Source organism: Sinocyclocheilus grahami, unplaced genomic scaffold (genome assembly GCF_001515645.1).
Source record: "Sinocyclocheilus grahami isolate Dianchi unplaced genomic scaffold, SAMN03320097.WGS_v1.1 scaffold301.1, whole genome shotgun sequence".
Classification (NCBI taxonomy): Eukaryota; Metazoa; Chordata; class Actinopteri; order Cypriniformes; family Cyprinidae; genus Sinocyclocheilus; species Sinocyclocheilus grahami.
The window spans coordinates 683,693-705,697 of NW_015505480.1; the positions used below are offsets into that span (position 1 = coordinate 683,693).

General features: G+C 38.6%; 1 protein-coding gene across 4 annotated transcripts in view; it reads left to right on the plus strand.

The window, feature by feature from the left end:
• LOC107601202 (forkhead box protein O3-like) overlaps positions 1–22,005 on the plus strand; it is a 38,848-nt gene that overhangs the window by 12,290 nt on the left and 4,553 nt on the right. For all 4 annotated transcript variants that reach the window (XM_016293280.1, XM_016293283.1, XM_016293282.1 and 1 more), the window contains one exon: positions 20,558–21,990. In XM_016293280.1, coding sequence (XP_016148766.1) covers positions 20,558–21,976 — 1,419 coding nt within the window. In that variant the 3' untranslated portion in view covers positions 21,977–21,990. The remainder of the gene's footprint in view (positions 1–20,557; positions 21,991–22,005) is intronic.

Sequence of the window (22,005 nt, forward strand, 5' to 3'; positions counted from 1 at the left end):
TGTGCACAATTAGATCTATAATAAAAATTAGAAAATACATAGGGTGAATTTTCATTTTAATGAAAATGACTTTAAAGACTTTAAATATGCAGAGAAAATATGTGGGAGGTGTGTGCAGACATGTTGCTGTGGCTATGACTGTTAACTCATGTACAGTCACTGTTTTCAATGTTAATGTTCATGATTGGTGGTTTTATACATGCCTGGTCATGTTTAGGTGCGTGAGAGGTCTTGAAATGAGGGTCACATAGATGTTTTGGAACACGAAAGTAAGCAATTTTCTGTTCATTTTATTTTACCAAGGGCCGTAAACGGTAAAACTACTTGCTCTAATTCGTATGCACTTTTCCCCCGCACCCAGCAGACATTTGCATATTTGAAAACATTTGAATAAAACAGAATTCCTGATGGGACAGAATCTACAGCGGCACGTCAGAAGCAGATATGCTGTGGTTAAGACATTTGAATGTATTTCTAGTTCAGCCTTTGCTACTTCCCACCTTTTCCGTGCCCCTAATGTACCCGCTCAGTTTTCTAAAGGTGTTGCAGCTCTGACCTGAGGCTTTTGAAACTTTAATTTGTTTTATTCCCGACCCGTCATTTCCAATTACGTGTGTCTGCCCATCACGGTGCAGATAAATAGTTCTCGTTTAAACTTTAATTGGTACAATAAAGCTAGATTTCTATGTCAGGAGCTTTTGGCCAGACAAAGCCAGCAGTAATGAGAGGAGATGCGGCTTTGTAGAGAGTGATTATTGCAGTGAACAGAGGGAAATGACAGTTTCAGGGAAATACATCCTCAGTGACAATCTCATGCATCAGCCCTTTGAGAGATAACAGAGAAACATTGTCAGACAGGAGTGGGCGATTATTAGCCTGGTTGTGGTGACGCAGAGGGTCTATTTTGGTGCTCATACGTGGATGTGGGTGTGTCGACTTTTGATTAGACAAAAGATTGGATTGATTAACCCAGATTGAGTGTGGCTTCGATTGTGGAGCAAGTGTTTAAATATGGGTCTGCGATGATGTAAGGCTTTCAGATCCTCCTTGACTAAGCAAATTTATTTTCTGTGACATAACACCACAGCGGCCACATGGACATCGTGAATTTGGTAGTCAAATTTATGATGGCTTGTGTATCTGACATAGCCATAACCACACAACCTAATGGAAACCAGGACAACATTTTTATGGGCCCAATAAGTAGGCTATATGACACCTTACACCTAGACAAAAATCTAGGAAACTTTACAAAGCTACAGGTTTGGATGGCCATCAGTTGGATTATTTATTTATCTTCACATTGAATCCTAACATCCTAGTAGGTCCAAAACTATACTGCACAATTTTATATCAAACATACAAATAATTATATTTGCAAATAAAAGCTGATTTTAAAAAATCACAGTTTCCACAAAACTATTTAGCAGAACAACTGTTTTAAGCATTGATCAACATTTAAATGATTTCTGAAGGATCATGTGACCGGAAAGACTGGAGAAATAGCTGCGATCAATTCAGCATTACCATCACAGGAATAAATTTAATTTTTAAATATATTAAAATAGAAAACAGTTATTTTAAATTGTAATAATATTTCACAATATTACAGTTTCTACTATATTTGTTTATCAAATAAATGCTGCCTCTGCAAGCATAATAAACTTAAAAATGCTAGTATAGCTAGATTAAAATAAAATTAAAATTATCTGGTTAAAATAAAAAAATTTGTGCATGTATGAAAGCTTATAGGTCAGGGGCGTCCGGTCTTGCACCTGGAGGGCGAACATCCTGTAGTTTAGCTCTAGTCTCAACACAACTGCCTGATTTCTAGCAATCCTAAGGACCTTGTTTGAGGTGTGTTTAATTGGGGTTGGAGCTAAACTCTGCAGGACAGTGGTTTTCTAGAAGTTTCCACCTAAAACTCTTAGGGATTTTTTTCCACGTCACTGTGGTCTTTGGATTGCTCACTAAGTATCTCTGTCTGAATGTTTCTCAATCTGAATTTCTCTTAAAGTCAAAGTCTTTTCCAAGAACTGATGTCATAACAGTACAGTTTGTGGCACAGCTGCAAACTAACACCTCTTATCAATACAGTGTGTTCTAAATAACAGGCCAATCAGATGTTCCGCAGGCTGTGAGGCCATTGGCACATGCCTATTATCTGTTTTAAGAGTCCATTGCCTTGCACACAATCAGCAGGGGCTTATCTCTTTTCACTGCACCTTCAGTGTTTACACACCTGTCTTTAACCTGCCCGGGGTCAATTCTGGTGATATGGATGTCAGTGGAGGCCAGTGGATCAAGCTGAATAGGGCCAAAGTGCTGACTTAGCAGTAAAGTCTGCAATGGTTCCAGCTGCTGGACACATCAGCAGTTTGTTATCAGCCAGCTCAGTCAGAGTGAGGAAGCAGTATATCAGGAACATTATGGCCTAAAGTAATGTGGCACATGCCTTTTGCCACATATTTGAGGGCAGCCGTTCTAATTTCTAACACTGTTTGTATTTTTAGTTAGATTTGCTCATTTTTGTCCCATTTACCTCTGCCTGCCCTCCTCCCCCATCCATCTCTTTCTATACTCCCATGTGTGCTACAGTGTTTATGGGGGCATGAAATCGCTCCACAGCTCGTGGGCATCTCGTATGCGTCTTACTCAGACTGCCATCACTGACACGCTGCTCTCACTGTTTGTCTGTATTTGTCTGTCTCTCATTTGTTCTTCCTTTGCATTGCACGTTCTCAGAAAAGATCATTCTCTGTCTTTGCATATGCCAATCAATCCCTCTGTAAAAAAAAAAATTCAACCTAGTCAGTCTACAGTAAGTCCAATGCACTATAAACATTATGGATGGTAGAAGAAACTAACTCAATTAAATTAAATTAATACTTAAATCATTTGGTTTACTGTATATTTAATCATTTTGAATTTACACATTCACAAAAGAATCACAGTGCCTGCTTGAAATTTGACAGTGATTGACAACAAGAAATCACTAAGATGTGGCAGACAATCAGATGTTTAGTGCAGCTTTTATGGAGAATCTTTACACCGAATTTGTTCACCAGAATAGTTTTTGGAATCTCATTGTTAACTTGAAAACCTGGCATTTTACGTCTGATAATGCTGAAAATGCCATTCTTTTACTCACCCACATGTCATTCCAAATATACTTTTTAGAGATACCAGTTTGTAATGACTTGAGGGTGAATAAATGACAACATTTTCATATTTGGTTGGGCCTTCCCTTTATAAGTATAGCAGCAACAAAAAAGAGGGTTAAAGGGGTAGAGAGGGTGATAAATGGTCAAACGAATTATGGTTTTGGCACAAAAAAATGTACACTATTAATACACTTTACATAAAGTTGTTGCTACACTGTCAGGAATGCCTACGGAGACGAGGGATAATCATAAACAACAGTCTTTAATAATCCAAATGCCGGGAAACACAGGGCAGGCTGGAGACACGCATAGCACATCAAGACATTTAACACCAGACAAAGCAATCAAGGGGCAGACAACACTATAAATACAGGGCTTAACGAGGTGTAACGAACGGGACACAGGTGAAACAAATGAGACAATCAACAAGAGGGAGAAACTAGGTCACGGGGAGCACATGGGGAGAAAAACGCAGAGACAGTCCATGGGCATACCTTTCAAAGTTTGACAAAATGTTTTTAATACTTCAATAATGAATAATAATTCAGCAAATGATCAAACAGTAGCTATGTTCCCATCCACCTATTTTTATGTGCATTTTGGAATATCACATAAAAAAACAATGCTGAATGCAAACACCAAGATGTGCATAAATTCTAAAAATGTGCTAAATTTATGCGTGCAATTGAGTAGGATAACATTTTTATCCGATAAATAAAGATGCACAATTTACGATGGAAACACATTTACCAAATAAATTCCACCATACGCATCAAAAAAGTCATTTGATTTTGCGTGATGGGACGGGATATCGTATTGTGACACTGAAAATCTATTTTGCCATCACAGAAGTAAATTGCATTTTATAATATATTAAAATAGAAAACATGTCTTTTAAATTGTAATATTTCACATTTTACTCTTTTTACTGTATTTTTGAGCAAATAAATGCAGCCTTGGTGAGCATAAGAGACTTCTCTCCAAAAACATTAAAAAATCTTACTGACCCCAAACTTTTGAACTGAAGTGTGTAGAAATAGTTTGCTTGAATGGCATGGAGGGTCACAGGGTTTAATGAGTAAACATGCTCCTCATTGACTGCATTCTCAAACAGTCACACTTTCTGAATCCCACAAACCAAGCATGCAGGGTTCACAGAGTTTACACATTCTGCAGTATATACATATACCCTCTACGACACCCCCTTTGTTTTTAAGGAGTAATTAAGAGGCCCTGAGTTTGTTTTTTTTCATTCCCGTAGTCTCTGTTGATGCTTTCGACATGCACATTGGCAAATGGGTACAGACATACACACACACACACCCCTTTCTGGGAACGGTAATGCATTTCCTTGCTCATATGCTTCAAAGATAGGCCTTTTCTTTTATGTGCGGATGAAAGCATGTGCGCATGAGTGACCGTATGCAGTAATGTAGCGTGAACTCCCACATTGCAGCCTATTTGTGAGTTTGTGTATATATTTATATACACACAATTTTTATTATCATCAGTGAAAGGAGCCACTAAACATTTCTGTGTCTGTGGTTTTACAGTGTCCTTTTCTGTTTCTGCTTTTATTTCTCTCTATGTAGAGGCCCAATAAGGGGTTTGGTAAAGTGAAGTACAATGACCCACACAACCCACACTGTGCACTCTTTCCAATAAAGCTACATTAAAAAATAAAGGGAAAGGCAAACAGAGAAATAGAGACAGACGGCTAGATAGAGATTGGTCCAGTGGGAGAGGATTGCTGATGATCTAGCTGGGAATGACATCAGCTCTCGACTGAAAGGGCTTTTAGACTGATTGATTTGCACATATGTGAGTGAGAATATGACGCTGATGTGAGTTAGCATTCGCAGCATCAGCGCCACATATGATAGTGTGTGTATTATTGGTCTAAATGATTGGTAAAATCATTGCCTTTCCCAACGGATTTTCTTCCCTCTCAGTGCTGCTTGGTAAATATGGGTTAGTGTGCCTTTCCTGTCTCTCCTCTCCCCACTTCTTCTCCCTGTTTGTTTTACTTTTCCTTTTCTTCCACCCAGCTTTTTGCTCCCTTCTATTTTTTTCCCTCTTCCTGCAGCTGTGCAGCGGGATCCAAGGATTTTCCAGGAGAACACAAAGGCTTGGAACAGCCAGGCTTTCTGACACGTAGTGTTATGCTGAGTCGCAGCATTCGTCTAAAGACGCTTTCAACCCCTGGTTAATATATTAGTGTTATTTTGACTTGTTGTTTGATTGGCTTGTTGTATACATTATGCGTAGTAAAGACAATTTCTCAGTGGTGTGATGTGCAGTGTGAGGATTAGTCTCTAAACTTGAGGCTTAGTCAGGTGGCTGGTCATATGAGCTGACTTAGTGTGTGACGTGTGTATGTACACATACAGTGTGTGCGTACAGAGAGCGAGCGGAGATTAAATTAAGGATCATAGTGTAATCTTCTGTGTGGTTACATCAGCTTCACTATCACACCATGCATCACACCACATTGCTTAATGCAGAGAGAAATTACATCATGAAAAAGAAAAAGGTGGAGAGAGTCAGGGGAAGAGTAAAGGCAGATAAAATGCAGTCATGCATATTTAAAAAAACAGACAAAATAAATAAGGATGAGGAAAGAGCTTTGATTTTCCTACCAGTTGCTGACCAGGATGAGTCTTTGAGGATGACAGCATTTTGCAACCTTTTTGGTTTATGTATTCTGACAGTCGCCTGCCAACAAATGAATGAATGAATGAAAATGTCTGATCTTGCACACACAATTCACACACACTAAAAACAATTAGTTATTTTAATTAGTTAAAATGCTCTGTGGTTTAAAAGTTTGGGGTCAGTTTTTCTTAAAATACCTTTAAAATAACTTTTTTCAGCAAGGATGTATTAAATTGATCAAAAGTGACACTAAAGACTTATGTAATTACAAAAAAAAAAAAAACTTCCATTTTCAAATTAATGCTGTTCTTTTTAACATTCTATTCATCAAAGAATCCTGAAAAGAATATCATGGTTTCCACAAAGATAAATAAAATTAAGCATCACAACTGTTTTTAACTTTTACAATAATAAGAAATGGTTCCTGAGCACATTAGAATGATATCTGAAGGATCGTGTGACACTGAAGACTGGAGTAAGACCTGCTGAAAAATGAGCTTTGTCATTATATGAATAAATTATATTTTAAAATAAATTAAATAGAAGTTTTTAGTGTATTTTGGATCAAATAAATGCAGCTTTTGAGAGACCTTTTTCAAAAACATAAAAAAAACAACTTTGAACAGTAGTGTCGATGTATACTTCGATGTATAATCCTGAACACAAGGATTTTTTTTATTAAAAGGTAACTGAAAAAAAAATCGGATTAATCATTTGTTATTTTAATTTATAAAAATAATTAAATGTTTTCATTTTTGTAATTAATAAATTTAAGTACTGGAAATGGACAAAAGCCTTCCAGTAACAACTCATCTACTGCGCTCATCTAAAAAAAAAATTTTTCTCTCTCTGTTCTATAGGTTTAACAAATCAAAATGTTTTCAAGTATCCCAATAGTTGGGAATCACTGCTCTATTATATGACCTCCCGATGACCCTGTTTGGTGTTTGTTGAATGTGTGTGTGTCCGTGTAATTTTATACAGGAGTTCGAGTTTCTTTGTGTGTGCTAGGGTATGCGGAGTGTATATTTGATTGGCCAACCCTCTTCATGGTCCACTGAGGTTTCGTCTCAGCGGTGAACAGGCAAATGTAACATCAGTCAGGTACCCCATCATTTACAGAAACAAAACCCAGCACAGACCCTGGTTCGGGAATTCTGAAAATCATGTGCAAAGGATGAAAACCTGGCGAGCATTTTTTTTCTTGCTTTAACTCTAAAATTGTACAGAGACTGTGAGAGCTTGTGCTATGCATGAGGAGTGTTATTGGCTGACTTGCACTCCTCCCCTGTCTGTGATTGGCTGGAAGGTTCAGCGGGGCACTCAATCAGCACTGTGGAAGCATATGTAGGTCAGTGTGTAGCTGTGCTGCATGGTGTGTTAGTGTGTGTGTACCATGCGGTCGCGTACTCTGGCAGTCCTCCAGCTCTCTCTTTCGAAATTAGAGAAAAAGGTGGAGGGGGAGGGAGTGAAGGAGAGGACAGAGGAAGGAGTAGACTGTGAGGCCTCCTCTATCCAGTCTGCGCATTAACGACACTAAACGCATTATTGTTTAGTCTCAAATTGGTGACAAACATTTGGAACAACTTTTCTGAATGTAATGCCAAACAGATTTGCATTTCGTGGCCACAGATACTCTTTTAATCCTGTAAAAAGAATCTTGTTTCCATAGAAGACGTCAACAATGGCTGGTTCCTATGACACACCCTCTGAACCAACTTTGCATCTTTGTGTATTTATATGTAGTGGTTTGGGCAAACATAAATCTGTCTCATTTAGTGGTTCTTGTTCTAACTAGATGTACCACTGGCAACCTAAACAGACCTTGGAAAGCTGTAGTGTTTTCAAAGGATGTGGATTTACAGTGAAAATGAGAGAGAAAGGGAAAGCCAGGGTGAGGGGGAAAAGCAGCCTTTAAGCGTTGTCCAAAACTACACTTCTGTATCTGTCTTTAACGACTGAGCTCTGAAAGTGCCCCATGTACTTCTAAAGCACTTCCTTCTGGCACGGCCAGGAATTTAGCTTGAGTCCCTAAGGCGTGCCACAAAAAGCACCGAAAGTCTGTTGAGCTGCTAAGCTTACCCCCAGTGAATAGCTATCCCCTCTAAAAAGCTCCCACTGCACACACACACATGTGCTAGGCAACCTGGCATGGGCAAAAACATCAACTCTTATATCTCCAGACGCTGTATGTCTAGACGGAGAGAGCGAAAGGGTCGGACAAAGAGCCTCATGAGTGTCTCTGTCTGTTCATTTTACGGTGAACCAACTCGCGCGCACACACTTAAATATGCACACATACCCAAATACAAAATTACTAAAAATGGTGGGCACATTCTACACTTCAATGAATTATGAATCACTGTTGTTAGGCAGATTGAATGCACAAGGTCCTTGCCGATTTCATACAGCCCACATGCAAAGCTCAGCAGTCTGTCTAGACACACATTGTTAGCAGAAATATGTGATCCAGTTACTTTTTACACACTGTATACAGTCTATCTATCTATCTATCTATCTATCTATCTATCTATCTATCTATCTATCTATCTATCTATCCGTCTATCTGCCTGTCTGTCTTGTAATCTTTATAAAAAAAAATTTAAATGGCAGTCAGGACCTTGTAACCTTTGTGTCAGAAAATCCAGTGTTTACACAGGAGTTTCGTTAACACATTGAAACACAAGTAGAGTGTAAAAAAAGCATCAGCTGACAACCACACCTTAAGAGTACACACGCATTATTCAGTTATTTCGGACCCTGTAAGCAGAACCTAAGAGTAAACATCCTCCACACCTCTGTTGGGTTTTCGACATGTCTCGTGATCTGACCGAGACTTCTATATGTCTGCAAATAAAAATAAAACATAAACTTACTTCCCTTTTCTGATTGCTATTTAAATCAGCAAATTATGGCCTTAGTCACTTAGAACAAGCGTTAGCATTTTTGATGCAAGGAAAGCAAAGTGATTTTTTAAAGACGTATGCATGAGCAGGCTTGCAACAGCTGTGCACTGCTTCTATTATGTAATTTGTGTCAGAGGTTTGTTTGAATCAAGTTAGGACATTTGATAAATAAAAGTATTTTTATTTTAGGGAGGATGGAGATGGCTGAGTAGAAGTATATGTGCATGGGCGTACATGTACAGTATGTGTCAGTAGGAGGGTTGCTATGCAGGTTTTTCAAGTTGTCTGAGAGTTGTGCTCTCCAGTCCTCAACTGAAGAACTTGTCAGCACTTTTTGCCCCTCCTATCCCCCCCACCCCTTCTCTCTATGTTTCTAGAGGGATTACTGCACAGACCTCTTTCAAAAGTGGTTTCATGGTGAGATTGAGCCTCTGGATTGGCACCCTGCTCATGTATCAGTGTTCTTTAGTGGATGGAAACCAGTGCTATGTGCCCACGTATGTCTTGATTGTATGAAGTTCCGAAGCTCTTTTTTTAATTCCAGAGAGAGGCCTAGTTCGTCTATGAGTGTGCGTGTGTAATGATTCTGGAAGGAGTCCAATTTGCCGGAGAGCGTGTGAATGCATTGGAGCCGTGCCAGAGAGTTCAGCGCAGTAGATGAGTTGTTACTGGAAGGCTTTTGTTCTGGGTTCCACTAGAGAAAAGTCCTTTACAAGAGTCATCCAGTCAAAATGGCAGAAGGGAGAAAGGCGAGGAGGAGGGGAAAAAAGTATAAATGTCCTACTTGTGAGACTGAACTATTATCGAGGACTTCACTAACAGCCTTCAAGATTCTGCTGAGATACCCCTGCCATGCAGATATGCGTTCCAGTCCGTAATAAGCTGCATTTTCCTCAAGAGGTCTTCTAGGAACTGTGGCTTGCCTTGGAATCTCACAGCTAATTATGCCCCTAGACATCATAATTCAGACACCTGTGTTTTAACGCAACACAGGCATATCACAGTAAACAGATGAAATAATAGCCTATATATGGGTTATAAAAAGTATTTGGCTATGTAAGTCCACTTAAAGGAATAGTTCACCCCAAAAGTCATGGCCTAATGGTTAGAGAGTCGGACTCGTAACCCAAAGGTTGCGTGTTCGAGTCTCGTACCAGCAGGGATTGTAGATGGGGGGAGTGAATGTACAGCGCTCTCTTCCACCTTCTATACCATGACTGAGGTGCCCTTGAGCAAGGCACCGAACCCCCAACTGCTCCCCGGGCGCCGCAGCATAAATGGCTGCCCACTGCTCCGGGTGTGTGTTCACTGCTGTGTGTGTGCACTTTGGATGGGTTAAATGCAGAGCACTAATTCCGAGTATGGGTCACCATACTTGGCCACATGTCACTGTCACATGCCACTGTCATTAAAATTGTATCATTATTTACTCACCCTCATGTCGTTTCAAACCTGTATAAGTGTCTTTCTTATGTTGAACACTTCACAATTTTAAAGAACCAAACAGTTCCATAGTAGGGAAAGAAATACTATGGAAGTCAATGGGGACCATCAACTGTTTGATTACATAAGTGTCCAGATACGTTTTAAGGCCATTGCACATACTGTATATGTGGTCTGGAACAGGAAATAGTTGGAGAAAGTGCTCTTGATGGTTGTGGAAGTGAGGTCTAAGAGCAAGACATAGTAATGAAGTTAAGGGCAAAATATCATCTTTTATGTTCAACATAAGAAAGAAACTCATACATGTTTGGAACGAAATGAGGGTGAATAAGTGATGACAATTTTCATTTTTTGGTGAACTATTGTTTTAAGTGACACTTAAATGACTGATTAAAAATAGTCTGACTAATAATAATAGTATGCACAATGATAATAATATTAATTATCTTTAGTATATTTGTAATTATGCCCCTGACCCATGTTTAATTTCATTAAAAATTCCATTGGTTTTATCAGTAAATATTGATGATATGTGATTAGTTGCAAATAATTTGATTAATCGCCATCTCTGCAAACAAATGATGACCTTTTCTCACAGCTTTAATTTTTTGTAGTTACTTGCTTTTTTTTTAGCAAGTTGCTTTTTACTGTGACATAAGTGTCCAGATACGTTTTAAGGCCATTGCACATACTGTATATGAGGTCTGGAACAGGAAATAGTTGGAGAAAGTGCTCTTGATGGTTGTGGAAGTGAGGTCTAAGAGCAAGACATAGTAATGAAGTTAAGGGCAAAGGTCTGTAGGATATTCTACTGATGTCACTCAACAGCTAAGTGGTTATGACTCCTACGTAATAACCTATTCTTATTACCCACACATGTAAAACTGTGTTTATTTACACTTCTACAGTAGACAAACTGCTGCCGAGAAGGTCTAGATTACTTACAGTAACCTATTAGCATTCCCATTTAAAATAAAATGTATGAATTCTGTCAGAATACTTGACTACTTTTGCATGGCTGTCAGAGTAGAAATGCTTTTTGCAGGCAGATTGTGTGGTTATGTCATCTACCAGAACGGGTTAAGTGGACCAAGCTAACCAGGAAAACCTTGACCCCTTGAATAGAGCGCAAGGGATTGTCATATATCTCTGTGAAAGGAAAGTGTGAGAGCAAGAGAGAAAGTGTGGAGGGGGAGGGGGAAATCAATAGACAGACGCAGCTCAGAGGACATGTCCGTGCGGTGTGTTTCAGTGTGTTTCGTCATGATGGGGAGCTGCAGCATTAGCGAGCATGTGGTTAAGCCTTGTGTGCTTCAGAGAACCAGAACAAAGAGACGTGAAGAAAGAAAGGGAGATGAACGAATAAGTGACAGATCGAAGCCTCCTAAGCCAGATACACAGAGAAGAGACTGTGCTGTTCAAACCAGCCGTGTCCCAGATTCACAAACCCTGACCCAGCACAAGAAAACACGGTCTTGTTTGTTTGTTTTTGTTTATTGAGTTGTTTTGTTGGGGGTTTTGTTCAACTCAACTAGTGTGTGATTGGCTTGGGACAAAAACATGCTTTGCTTTTAGGTTTTTCAGGGCTTTTTTGGTTACAGTGTATAAATGAGAAAGAAAATGAGTAAAGGAAAAGCATAGAGGCAGAGAGGATGGTATGCGTATTCCTGCACGTCTCAATATTTCTATGTTTAGAACTGTAATCTCCTATTCATCCAAACACACGTACGCAGCCAAAGTGAGCCCATCCTTATTCATCTAATCAGTCATTAGCAGGCACCGCTCTTGGCTCTTTTTAACATTATGGAGGTTAAAGGTATACTCAGCAATTTTTAGATTATGTCAAGGTGGTCATTTTGGATTCAGCAGCATGCCAACGTACACGTTTTTAGTTACTGATGCACTGTAAAAATACTTTATTCACAGTCCGCCATGTTTTATTTAGCCTATCCTGCAAGCCTGTCCAATAAAACGGGGTTACTGAGATAAAGTGAATAATATTCAGACAGTCAAGTGATCATAACCTGGCGGCCCCCCTGTGGCGACCAATAGAATAAAATGATTAGTATTTGTTATTTTATTTTTGTCATCGTCTAATGTTGTATGGACCCCAGTAACTGTCATTGTATAGACAAAAACTGTGCACTGTCACTTTAATGAAAAACATAGCTTACTCTACCTTTCCAGATTAACTCTTCAGTCTACACAGTGTACTAAGAGAACATGAAATTGTCATCTTATCCGAAGCCACATTGCCTCAACCAATGATATCGTCCTTCTCCTTTTCCCTCTATCAAATGCATGCATAAGAACAGTGGTAACATGCTGTACAGAGGCTGTAAAAAAAAGTGCAAGCAAAGCAAAATACCAAATTGGTATAAGAGCCAGAGGAGTAGATTTCTATATTATATTTAGATTATATTTATTATGGATATTTATTAAAAACTCCCATGAGATTATAACGTAGAAGTAGGTCACCTGGTCACTCAGCAAACGTTTTATTTAAAGTACAATGTGCATGCACGTGCAACGTTTTGCACGTTTTGTTTGTGTGTGTCACATCAGCAGAAACAGGAAATCATGCGGCCCAAAAGTCAAGGCAGCAGGAACTAGGGGAGGGGGGTGAGAATTGCTGGTACAGCAGAAAACCTTGTGACACACTCTGCTGTAACGCTACTTTCTTTGTCTCTTTTTAGGTCCGTTGAGACCCTCGTAAATTATACGTCCCTGGGGTGCAGGCCTTACTGTAAATGATCGTCATACAGTGATATTGCATGCGTTGTTGTTATCTATTTTTTGCAGGAATGTGTGTGGGGTGCTGGCTCTCCATACTTGCCGAGCTCAGCAAAGTAAAATGCGAGTTTCTACGCAAATATTTCCACACAGGCACACGTGCACACACAGTAGTTTAGCTACTGGTCAGGAGATAAAGGCTGGGGGTCAGTTTTAATAGTACCTCTGGTGATGTTTAGTGGGCTAAAAGTTGAGGTCAGGCCAGTCATGGTAGCTCAAAATCAGTCACCTAAACTGAGCCTGTAATCGCTCCCTGTTCCATCCACTTTGTAGAGAATTCTGAGTGAACAATTTCATTTTCTATATAGTTATATCCATATTTTATATAAATAATGCACTCTTATTTATCGTGCACAACCAGTATATAGTAGTCTGTGCTATATTTCACATAATCCAAAGCAAGGGGACTCTAATGCAGCTGTCTTTATTTCTGCAAAATTTCTTGAAAAATGTATTTAATAATTAAATAAATCAATAAATAAAAACTGATTTATTTATTTAAATGTAAAATTATTGTTTTTAACTTAATATATTTAACCTATTTTGATATAATATGTTATATATAATATTTTGATTGATTTACTTAAACATTATTGTTTATTTTGATTATATGAACAATAAATAAAGGATAATAGGGAAAAAGGGGGAAAATAAATAAATAAATAACACCAGTACCAGGGCAATATGACAAAAAAAATCTATTTCATTATATATTATTTAAAAAATGAAAATGAAAATATAAATATTTCACCAAAGAAAGGTGCTTTATGTTTTAAAAGGAGGGACACAAGCCAAAAGATAAATTTTGATGGGATGGGTCACATAATAATAATCATATTTTGACTGCACAGAATTCTTTAATAATGTGCAGGTTGCAATGTTGCTTAACAGCACCCCTTAATAAGGGCTTTGTCATCTTGACTTGTTTGGGACACATCCTGCTCTGTGTTTTTGCATTGTTTCTTATTCTCTCTCATGTGTAAATAATGTAAAACAGGCCTGCCTAATGAATAGTGAATGAGAGAGCGATTTCGGACACGGTATTAGTGAGCTTTGATTGCTAATTACCTGGTCTTAAACAACAATCCACTTCAACACCAATTCATGAAATTCATGTAGGCATACAATGAAATTGTAAAACCAAATGAAACACAGGCTTGCGTCTTTGCGGCTTTTCTAGATATGATCACAGTGTATACACATTCTCAAACTCACAAACACCCACAAAAATAAAACAGAACAGGGCCTTTTTTAAATCCAGCCCAGATGTGCATAAGAGCGACAAACATTCGCATAGAGATGGAGCCAAACACTGATAAAGATGTTTTCAGTTACTCCCGAGAGCCACAGCAATGTGACTACAACAGCCACTATGAACAAATTCATTATGAGAATATTATTAGAGTCAAAAGAAAACCTGTTCTATTATGAGTCTTTTTTAAATTACTCTACATTTCCCGTATTCATCAGTGAATCATCCCAACAGTCTCATTACTGTGCATGTGACAACTTTACAGAGGCAAACCTTTGAAACCGATTATTCACTGAAATGTCACAAGCTCTGTCTGCCATTATAATGGGCTAAATATCGCAGCGGTAGTCTTCTAAATACGTGTTGCTTGTTCAATACATGCTGCTTGCATTTTGCTAGACAAACAGGTCCCTGGCACGATAAAGTGAGAACCAAATACAGCAATGATTGAGAACAGATTTGTTGGAGCCATGAGAGTTAGTTTTATTGCTTTACTGAGAAAAAGAAACCCTCTCCGTTTTAACATTTGGAAAAAGAAATCTTGCTTATACTAGCAGACCTGTATGGCAAAGACTTATGAATAAATAGGTCCCTACTCTATCAATTTGGCCAGGTTAACCTGGGACATAGTGTTCCAAATTGGGGCTAAAAATATCACACGTGTGGCTGATGTCTGTTCAGTGTTGTTTATCTGTTGAGTCGGTTGTGGGTCTTTCATATTCCAAGAGAGATGCCAAAGAGGGTGTTTGGACGTGAGCAAGAGCAAGAGTTTGGACGTGTGGGAAGTGAGTTGAGCAGCCTAGAGAAGTACACAATAGACACACACTGAAAGGACTGTCACACACATGTGTGTGTATTCTATGCGTGTGAGGAGTTTACTATGATGATGAACTTCAAATCCAAGACACACATTTCTCATGGATTTAATAGTCAATTTTCCCTTTTTTCACCCTCCCTCTTTTACATTTCTAGACTTTGCGTATAGCCTGTGTAGTCTATCACCCTAAATAGCTGAGCTTTAGATGTGGTCCAGACAATTCTCTCAGTCATTCATCTCCACCTGACAGGAAGGGCACATTTAGTACTTCCTGATTAGAGAGAGAGGACATAATCTTCTTCACTGGATTTGTTAAATGCAGTTTTAAAACACTGTACAGATGTACATCAGAATACATTGTCAATGATCTGGGTTTTATTATTATTATTACTTATCAATTAATATTTTTTAAATATATAAATAAATATTTTTGAAGTATTTTTTCCTATATTTTATTTTATTTATTTTTTCATGTATTTATTAAATACATTCATGGAGATATTGATATTCCCTATATGGACATTTGATATGATTGTATACCAGTGTTGTTTTAATGTCATTGAGATACTATAGGTTTTATTAATATTTATTATTAGTTTTTATTTTTTATTTTAGAATTAACTTTTATTTTTATATTTTAATTTTAGTTAAAAGTTTAGTAATTTTGTTATTTTATCTAGCTAATTATTTTGTATTTGTTTATATAGTTTTCTATTTTTTTTATTTCTTCTTTATTTTAGTACATTAAATTAAATTAAAAAGAGAAATGCTGAATGTAGCTAGCTGAAATAAAATGCTTTTTTACATTTTATTTTATTTCAAATAAAAAAAAATTTTTTATTACCCCCCAGTAATTTAGTTCTAGGTTTTAGTTAACTATAATAACCCTGTTATATACCATCAGTTTATTAAATTAAAGGAACTGGAGAGTAATTATAATGGTGAAAGTTTAGAAAAATGAAAAGTGGGTTTAAAGTCCTTCTTATTTTTAACACCACCCTTCCTTCCTTTTTTCTCTTTTCCATCTCCAGTGCATTTGTTTAGAGTTGAACAAATGGGATTTGCAGTTCTTTGGCACATGACACATTCCTGTTAATGGGACTATCTGTACCCAAGATGCACATAATGTTGTTCTAAGATACTCCCTGCCACCTAATACTATTACTACAGGCATACTGCTGTGACGTCTCGATGAGTCAGTGGCTGTGACATGCTAATGAGAGTGGTTACCAAGCTCTTGAATCAGAGTAAGCATGTTTATATGAATATTTGTGTTTGCAAGCTATAAATACTTAGCGGAAATGTGAGAAAATCAAAGTTAGGAGTGATTGTGTACATTTGCTGGACAGCACAGATGACACATACTAGGCTACGGTGAGGTCAGCTTTACAACCGGTGTGAGTTTGTGCGTGCCTGTATATGAACGATGTGATTGGCTAAACTGAGTGGGCTGGGAAGGCCACCACCCCCTGGATCTGAAGTCCCAGGATAAACAAGGAGGTCTTTGAACATGCCACATTATGCAATGTGCACACAACACACACATACTTGGGTAGTCTTACATGCTTAAGATGCTTTGTACTGGTCATGTTTTGGAAACATTGGCTCCAAATTATTAATTCTGTAAAACTCTGGAGGGAAAGGAATAAAAAATTCCCATAGATTTGCATGCAGTTATGTAATTGTTTCTAGCTGGTTAGTCATGCATGACCTGCACAATTATTTTAATTAGTGTGTTTTGTACTTTTAGCTAGAGAAACTTTTATATTGTTGGCTGGGATGTACAGTATGAACCTCTGAAAGAACAGAAGAATAACAGAAGAAAGATAACAGAAAACACAGAATGTACTGTCAGAGAGAACTGGAGCCCCACTCCACATGCAGTCCACTACAGTTTTCAGTCAATTCACACACACACTTACACTTTTGAATAAGATGCACACACACAAAAGGAGAGACGTCCTGTACTGGCCGGAAAACGAACATTTTGGTTGGATGGAATGGAATGTTCTCTCCTTCTCTCCAGCAGTCAAGGCAGCTGGGAATGGGATAAGGTGAGAGTGGGAGGGTGCGGGTCAGTGTGCTTGGACCGTGTGTGTGTGTGTGTGCTTGCATTTGTGCATAAACTGCCTTTCTCTTTACCTTTGCTGTGTCAGCGATAGTGTTCATCTAGTCAAAGAAATGACAAAAGAAAATGTTTGTTTATAAGAGGCGTTTTGATATCAACATATTTGTGCATATACATGTATATACATATACATATATATCAGCTATACAATGCATTAAATTAGTCAAAAGTGACAGTGAAGACCTTTATAATGTTACAAAAGATTTTTCAAATAAATGCTGTTTTCCTTTCATCAAAGAATCAAGAAAAAATTTAAAAAGTTCACAGTTTCTACAAAACTATTGAGCAGCACAACTGTTTTCAACATTGATGATAATAAGAAATGTTTCTTGAGCACAGTCAGCATATTAAAATGATTTCTGAAGGATCATATGACACTGAAGACTAATGGCTGCTGAAAATTCAAATTAAACTTCTCCATCACAGAATACAGTAATTTTTTGTAATATATGTAAATAGAAAAGGTTATTTTAAATTGTATTCATATTTCACCATATTACTATTCACACTATATTTTGATAAAATAATTGCAGCATTGGTGAGCATAAGAGACTTCTTTCAAAAACATTTTTAAAAATCTTACCGACTCTAAATTTTTGAATGGTGGTGTATATATAAGCCAACCAGTTATTGTAAATATATTGACTTACTGACAAGATAAACGATTGATTATTATAAATATTGCCTATTTTCTGAAAAGACAGAAATTATGATTAAAACAAAATGGTTTAGAATTAACACTGGTCTAATTATATCTATTTATTTCTAAACTGCTCAAGTGCCCTGTTTTTCCCCTCACAAACTCTCTCAAACTTTTGTCTTTTTCTAACTCTCCTCTGCTCTGACCCTTCCTAGAAACATAAACACTAGACTGAATGTTTTCTTTTCCTTTTGGTCACAAACATAAAAGCACACATGGACCAAATACTAAGAAAGTCAGTACTTGGGTTTGCTAAGAAATAAGATATATTCCTGCAGATTTCTGGAAATGTAACTTCTGTGTACACCCTCACACACACACACACACACACACACTGCCCTCCACACTCTGCATGTCATTGAAAGGCAACCGCAGTGAAATGTTCAGCTGCCAAACCCATATTCATACAATGGCCCTGCCTTGAGTTACTGCAGTAAGTGTGTGCTCCTGCTGCTGAAATAATGCTGGGTATGTGTGTGATGAAGAGGGGGTGGGGGGAAGGACTTTATGGGTCCTTATGAAGATGTGAATTGTGTTTTGTTATGTGGCTTGGTGTGTGAACTCCAATAAGAGAAAGAGATTAGTTGCTCTTTGCTGGCTTTCAAGCTTTCAAAGGAACTGATGTTTTACTATCATCTTGATTTAAACTTCATTTGCAAAAATGTCATTTTGATTTATTTATTTAAATCAACCAGATCCGAAACTCTGATTTAATAAATCACAGTGAATTAACATTTCACAGACGTCTATTGTGATATTTTTTTATGTATTAAATTAAGTACATAATATTAAGATATATGATGAATATTGTCAAAGGGTAAAAAAAAATCTATCCTTCTTTTTTTCTGTTTTGTTATCCAACATTTACTGTATGCAATATTTATTTATTTTAGCTATTGCTCAGCCATAGTCTCAACATCAAAATTATGACAAACCTACAGTTAGATTGTCTCAATATTTAAAATGTCCTCTTAATCAATATAATTTTGTCCCGTCTAACTCTTTCGTAAGGGTTGGCAGGTTTATATCCCTGTGGTTTTGGTTTGGTTGATTTGTGGGCAAGTGCCTGCTGGTTACAGGTTTGTATAGTCACTGGCTTCCTGACATAACAAAAATTACCAGTCAGAGCAATAACATTCACAGAGAGCACCAGATAACCAAAACACATCTCTCAGAAGAAGAATGTGAGCGAAGCCATAGTTGCGTGTGTGTGCATTGCGTGTCTGCTGACATTGATGGATTGTTACCACATGTTGCTGACGGACAAAAAGGTCTCTGTGTTCCAGAGAGATACTGTATGCAGCTGGGCGCTCAGTTAACAGCCTCCCCAGACACACACACACACACACACACACACACACACGTGTGCAGAGAGATCATACACATCATACTGACTACTAGACATTTACACAAAATGTAAACGCAACAGTTTGTCATTTTTTTTAGCATTAAAATACCAAAAAATTGTTAGTGTCTCGTTAGTTTCAGGCTGAAAGGATGCTTTTCAGATTAAGGAAAGTGTGGGTATGTGGTTTCTGAATTATAGGGTTTACAGGGCGTGTGCACTGCACTTGTGCATTTCATAGTTTGTATGTGGCGAATAGTAAGCAATCATTTTATTGAAAGTATACTGCTTATGGATTGATACGTTTGATCTGGGGGCTTCCTGCATAAATATCTCATGTAGTGGATATAAATCCAAACCTTTTCTTTTTCTGCAAGCAATATTATATTTTATGGTAGTGTAAGGGCAGTAGAGTTGCTATGAGTCAGCTCTGAAAAGTGTTAACAACCACAAAGACACTGATACTCTGACAATCAAAACACATGCACAAACACTCAATAAACACTTAAGGTTTTCTCCTGAGGGCCTTATCTAGAACAGGATTACGCAGTAAGGAAAAGTTAAAATAAGAGAGGTATATTCATGGAAAGAAAGGAGAAAATATATTGTATTTCATGTAATTGGCATAAGTTTGTTTTTGGTGTCAGTGCCACAAGTTTGTTTAGAGCTGCCAAGCAAGCAGAGGAAGAAAATGAATCGGTTTTAATGACTTCATTCACAACATGCTGCTCCATTAAGGTTTTAGTCATACCCTTCCGTCTCTTTTCCCTCACACACACAAACATTATGCCATTGATCTCTAGAGAGACTTGGCACTGTAAACACCGGTATCCGTGGTATCGCTCATCATAGCTCAACACACACATCTCGTGAGTCATGGGACGGGGTACTTAAGTTGAGAAATGTGCTCATCAACATGAACTATGCTTTTATGTCTGAGAGTTGTAAATAATAAATAATAAGGCGCAGTATATATTAGAACGTATATGATAATTGAAATATTTAGCATATATTGATGTCTGTATATCCCAGTGCATCCTTCTGCACTATTGAAGGGAAAAATAGAATGTTTTAGAAATGTAACCTCTCTGTTCTGCCAAGGTTACCAGCTATAAAACGTTTCCTCTGCTAAGTTACACGGCACATTGTGCTTTCTCAGCCTCTTGAGATCACATTGTACGTGTAATACACAAGGACATCTATTTTCCACTTGTGTCCTATTCATTAGTGCTGAAAAGTAGATAGATAGATAGATAGATAGATGTACTTTTATCAAGTGATTATTTCCTGAATCATGTGATGATATGATTAATAACCATCCGTTTTCTCTGCTCTCTGTCTGCTTTTTTTCTAGAACTCCATCCGGCATAACTTATCCTTGCATAGCCGTTTTATCCGTGTACAGAATGAGGGGACTGGAAAGAGCTCGTGGTGGATGATCAATCCTGAAGGGGGGCGGGGAGGTAAAGCGCCAAGGCGACGTGCAGTCTCCATGGACAATGGTAACAAATACACCAAAACTGCACGTGGGCGTGCAGCCAAGAAAAAGGCAGCACTGCAGGCTGCCCAGGAGGGTTCGCTGGAGAACGTATCTGCTGGTGGTCTGTCCAAGTGGCCAGGAAGTCCCACTTCCCGGAGCAGCGATGAACTGGAATCCTGTTGGACTGACTTCCGCTCACGAACTAACTCCAACGCTAGCACCCTGAGTGGACGCCTGTCACCTATCCTGGCCAATCCAGAGCTTGATGATGTTCCAGATGGCCCACCCCTGTCTCCAATGCTCTACTCCAGCCCCAGCAGTCTTTCTCCTCCCTCGTCGTCCTCATCAAACTCGAAAACGTGCCCTGCTGAACTTCCAGGGCTAGCTGACTTGACTGGCACAATGAATCTCAATGAGGCTGACAACCTAATGGTCGATCTGTTGGACAACATCGCCACACAAGTGCAGGTAGTTCAAGGGTCTTCTGCGTTCAGTTTTGGCTCCAAGAGCACCACATCACCCACAAGTTCCTCTTCATCCCAAACTGTGAGCAACAACACTGGTGGATTCAGTAACACCATTTTTGGGTCTACAGCAGGAGGCCTACGTCAGACGCCCATGCAGACTATCCAGGAAAACAAGCAAATGTCATTCTCTAGCGTTTCTTGTTTTGGGAACTCACTTCAGGAGCTGCTGAATTCTGATTCTCTGGTCACGCACAGTCATAGTGACGTCATGATGACACAGTCGGACCCACTCATATCACAGGCCAGTGCTGCTGTCACCTCTCAAAACTCCCGTCTTCGCAATGGCCTCATGCTGCGTAATGATCCCATGATGTCATCCTTCAGTTCTGTGCTCAATGGGCGAAGCAGCCACCTCCAGAACAAGCAACTGGGGTCCAATGTCCAGGGTTCTTTGCGTTCCCTCTCCAACAACAGGGTGCAAAGTCTAGCTAACAATGCTAATAATTTAGTCTCCGCAAAACAGCACCTCCAGCCACAGCCCTCCATGTTGATGACCGAGACTTCGCTTTACTCTGGCCTGAATGGAAGTAACGGGGTGGGGATCTGTCACCCCTCAGGAACAGATCGTTTTCCATCAGACTTGGACCTGGACATGTTTAACGGCAGTCTGGATTGCGATGTGGATTCCATAATTCGCTCAGAACTAATGGACTCTGATGGACTGGATTTTAACTTTGATGCACTGGTGCAAAACGCCGTTAGTCTGAATCCTGTGGGAAACTTCACCGGGACGAAGCAATCCACTCAAAGTTGGGTGCCTGGCTGACGGCAGACATTTAGGTAAGCCAAAATATG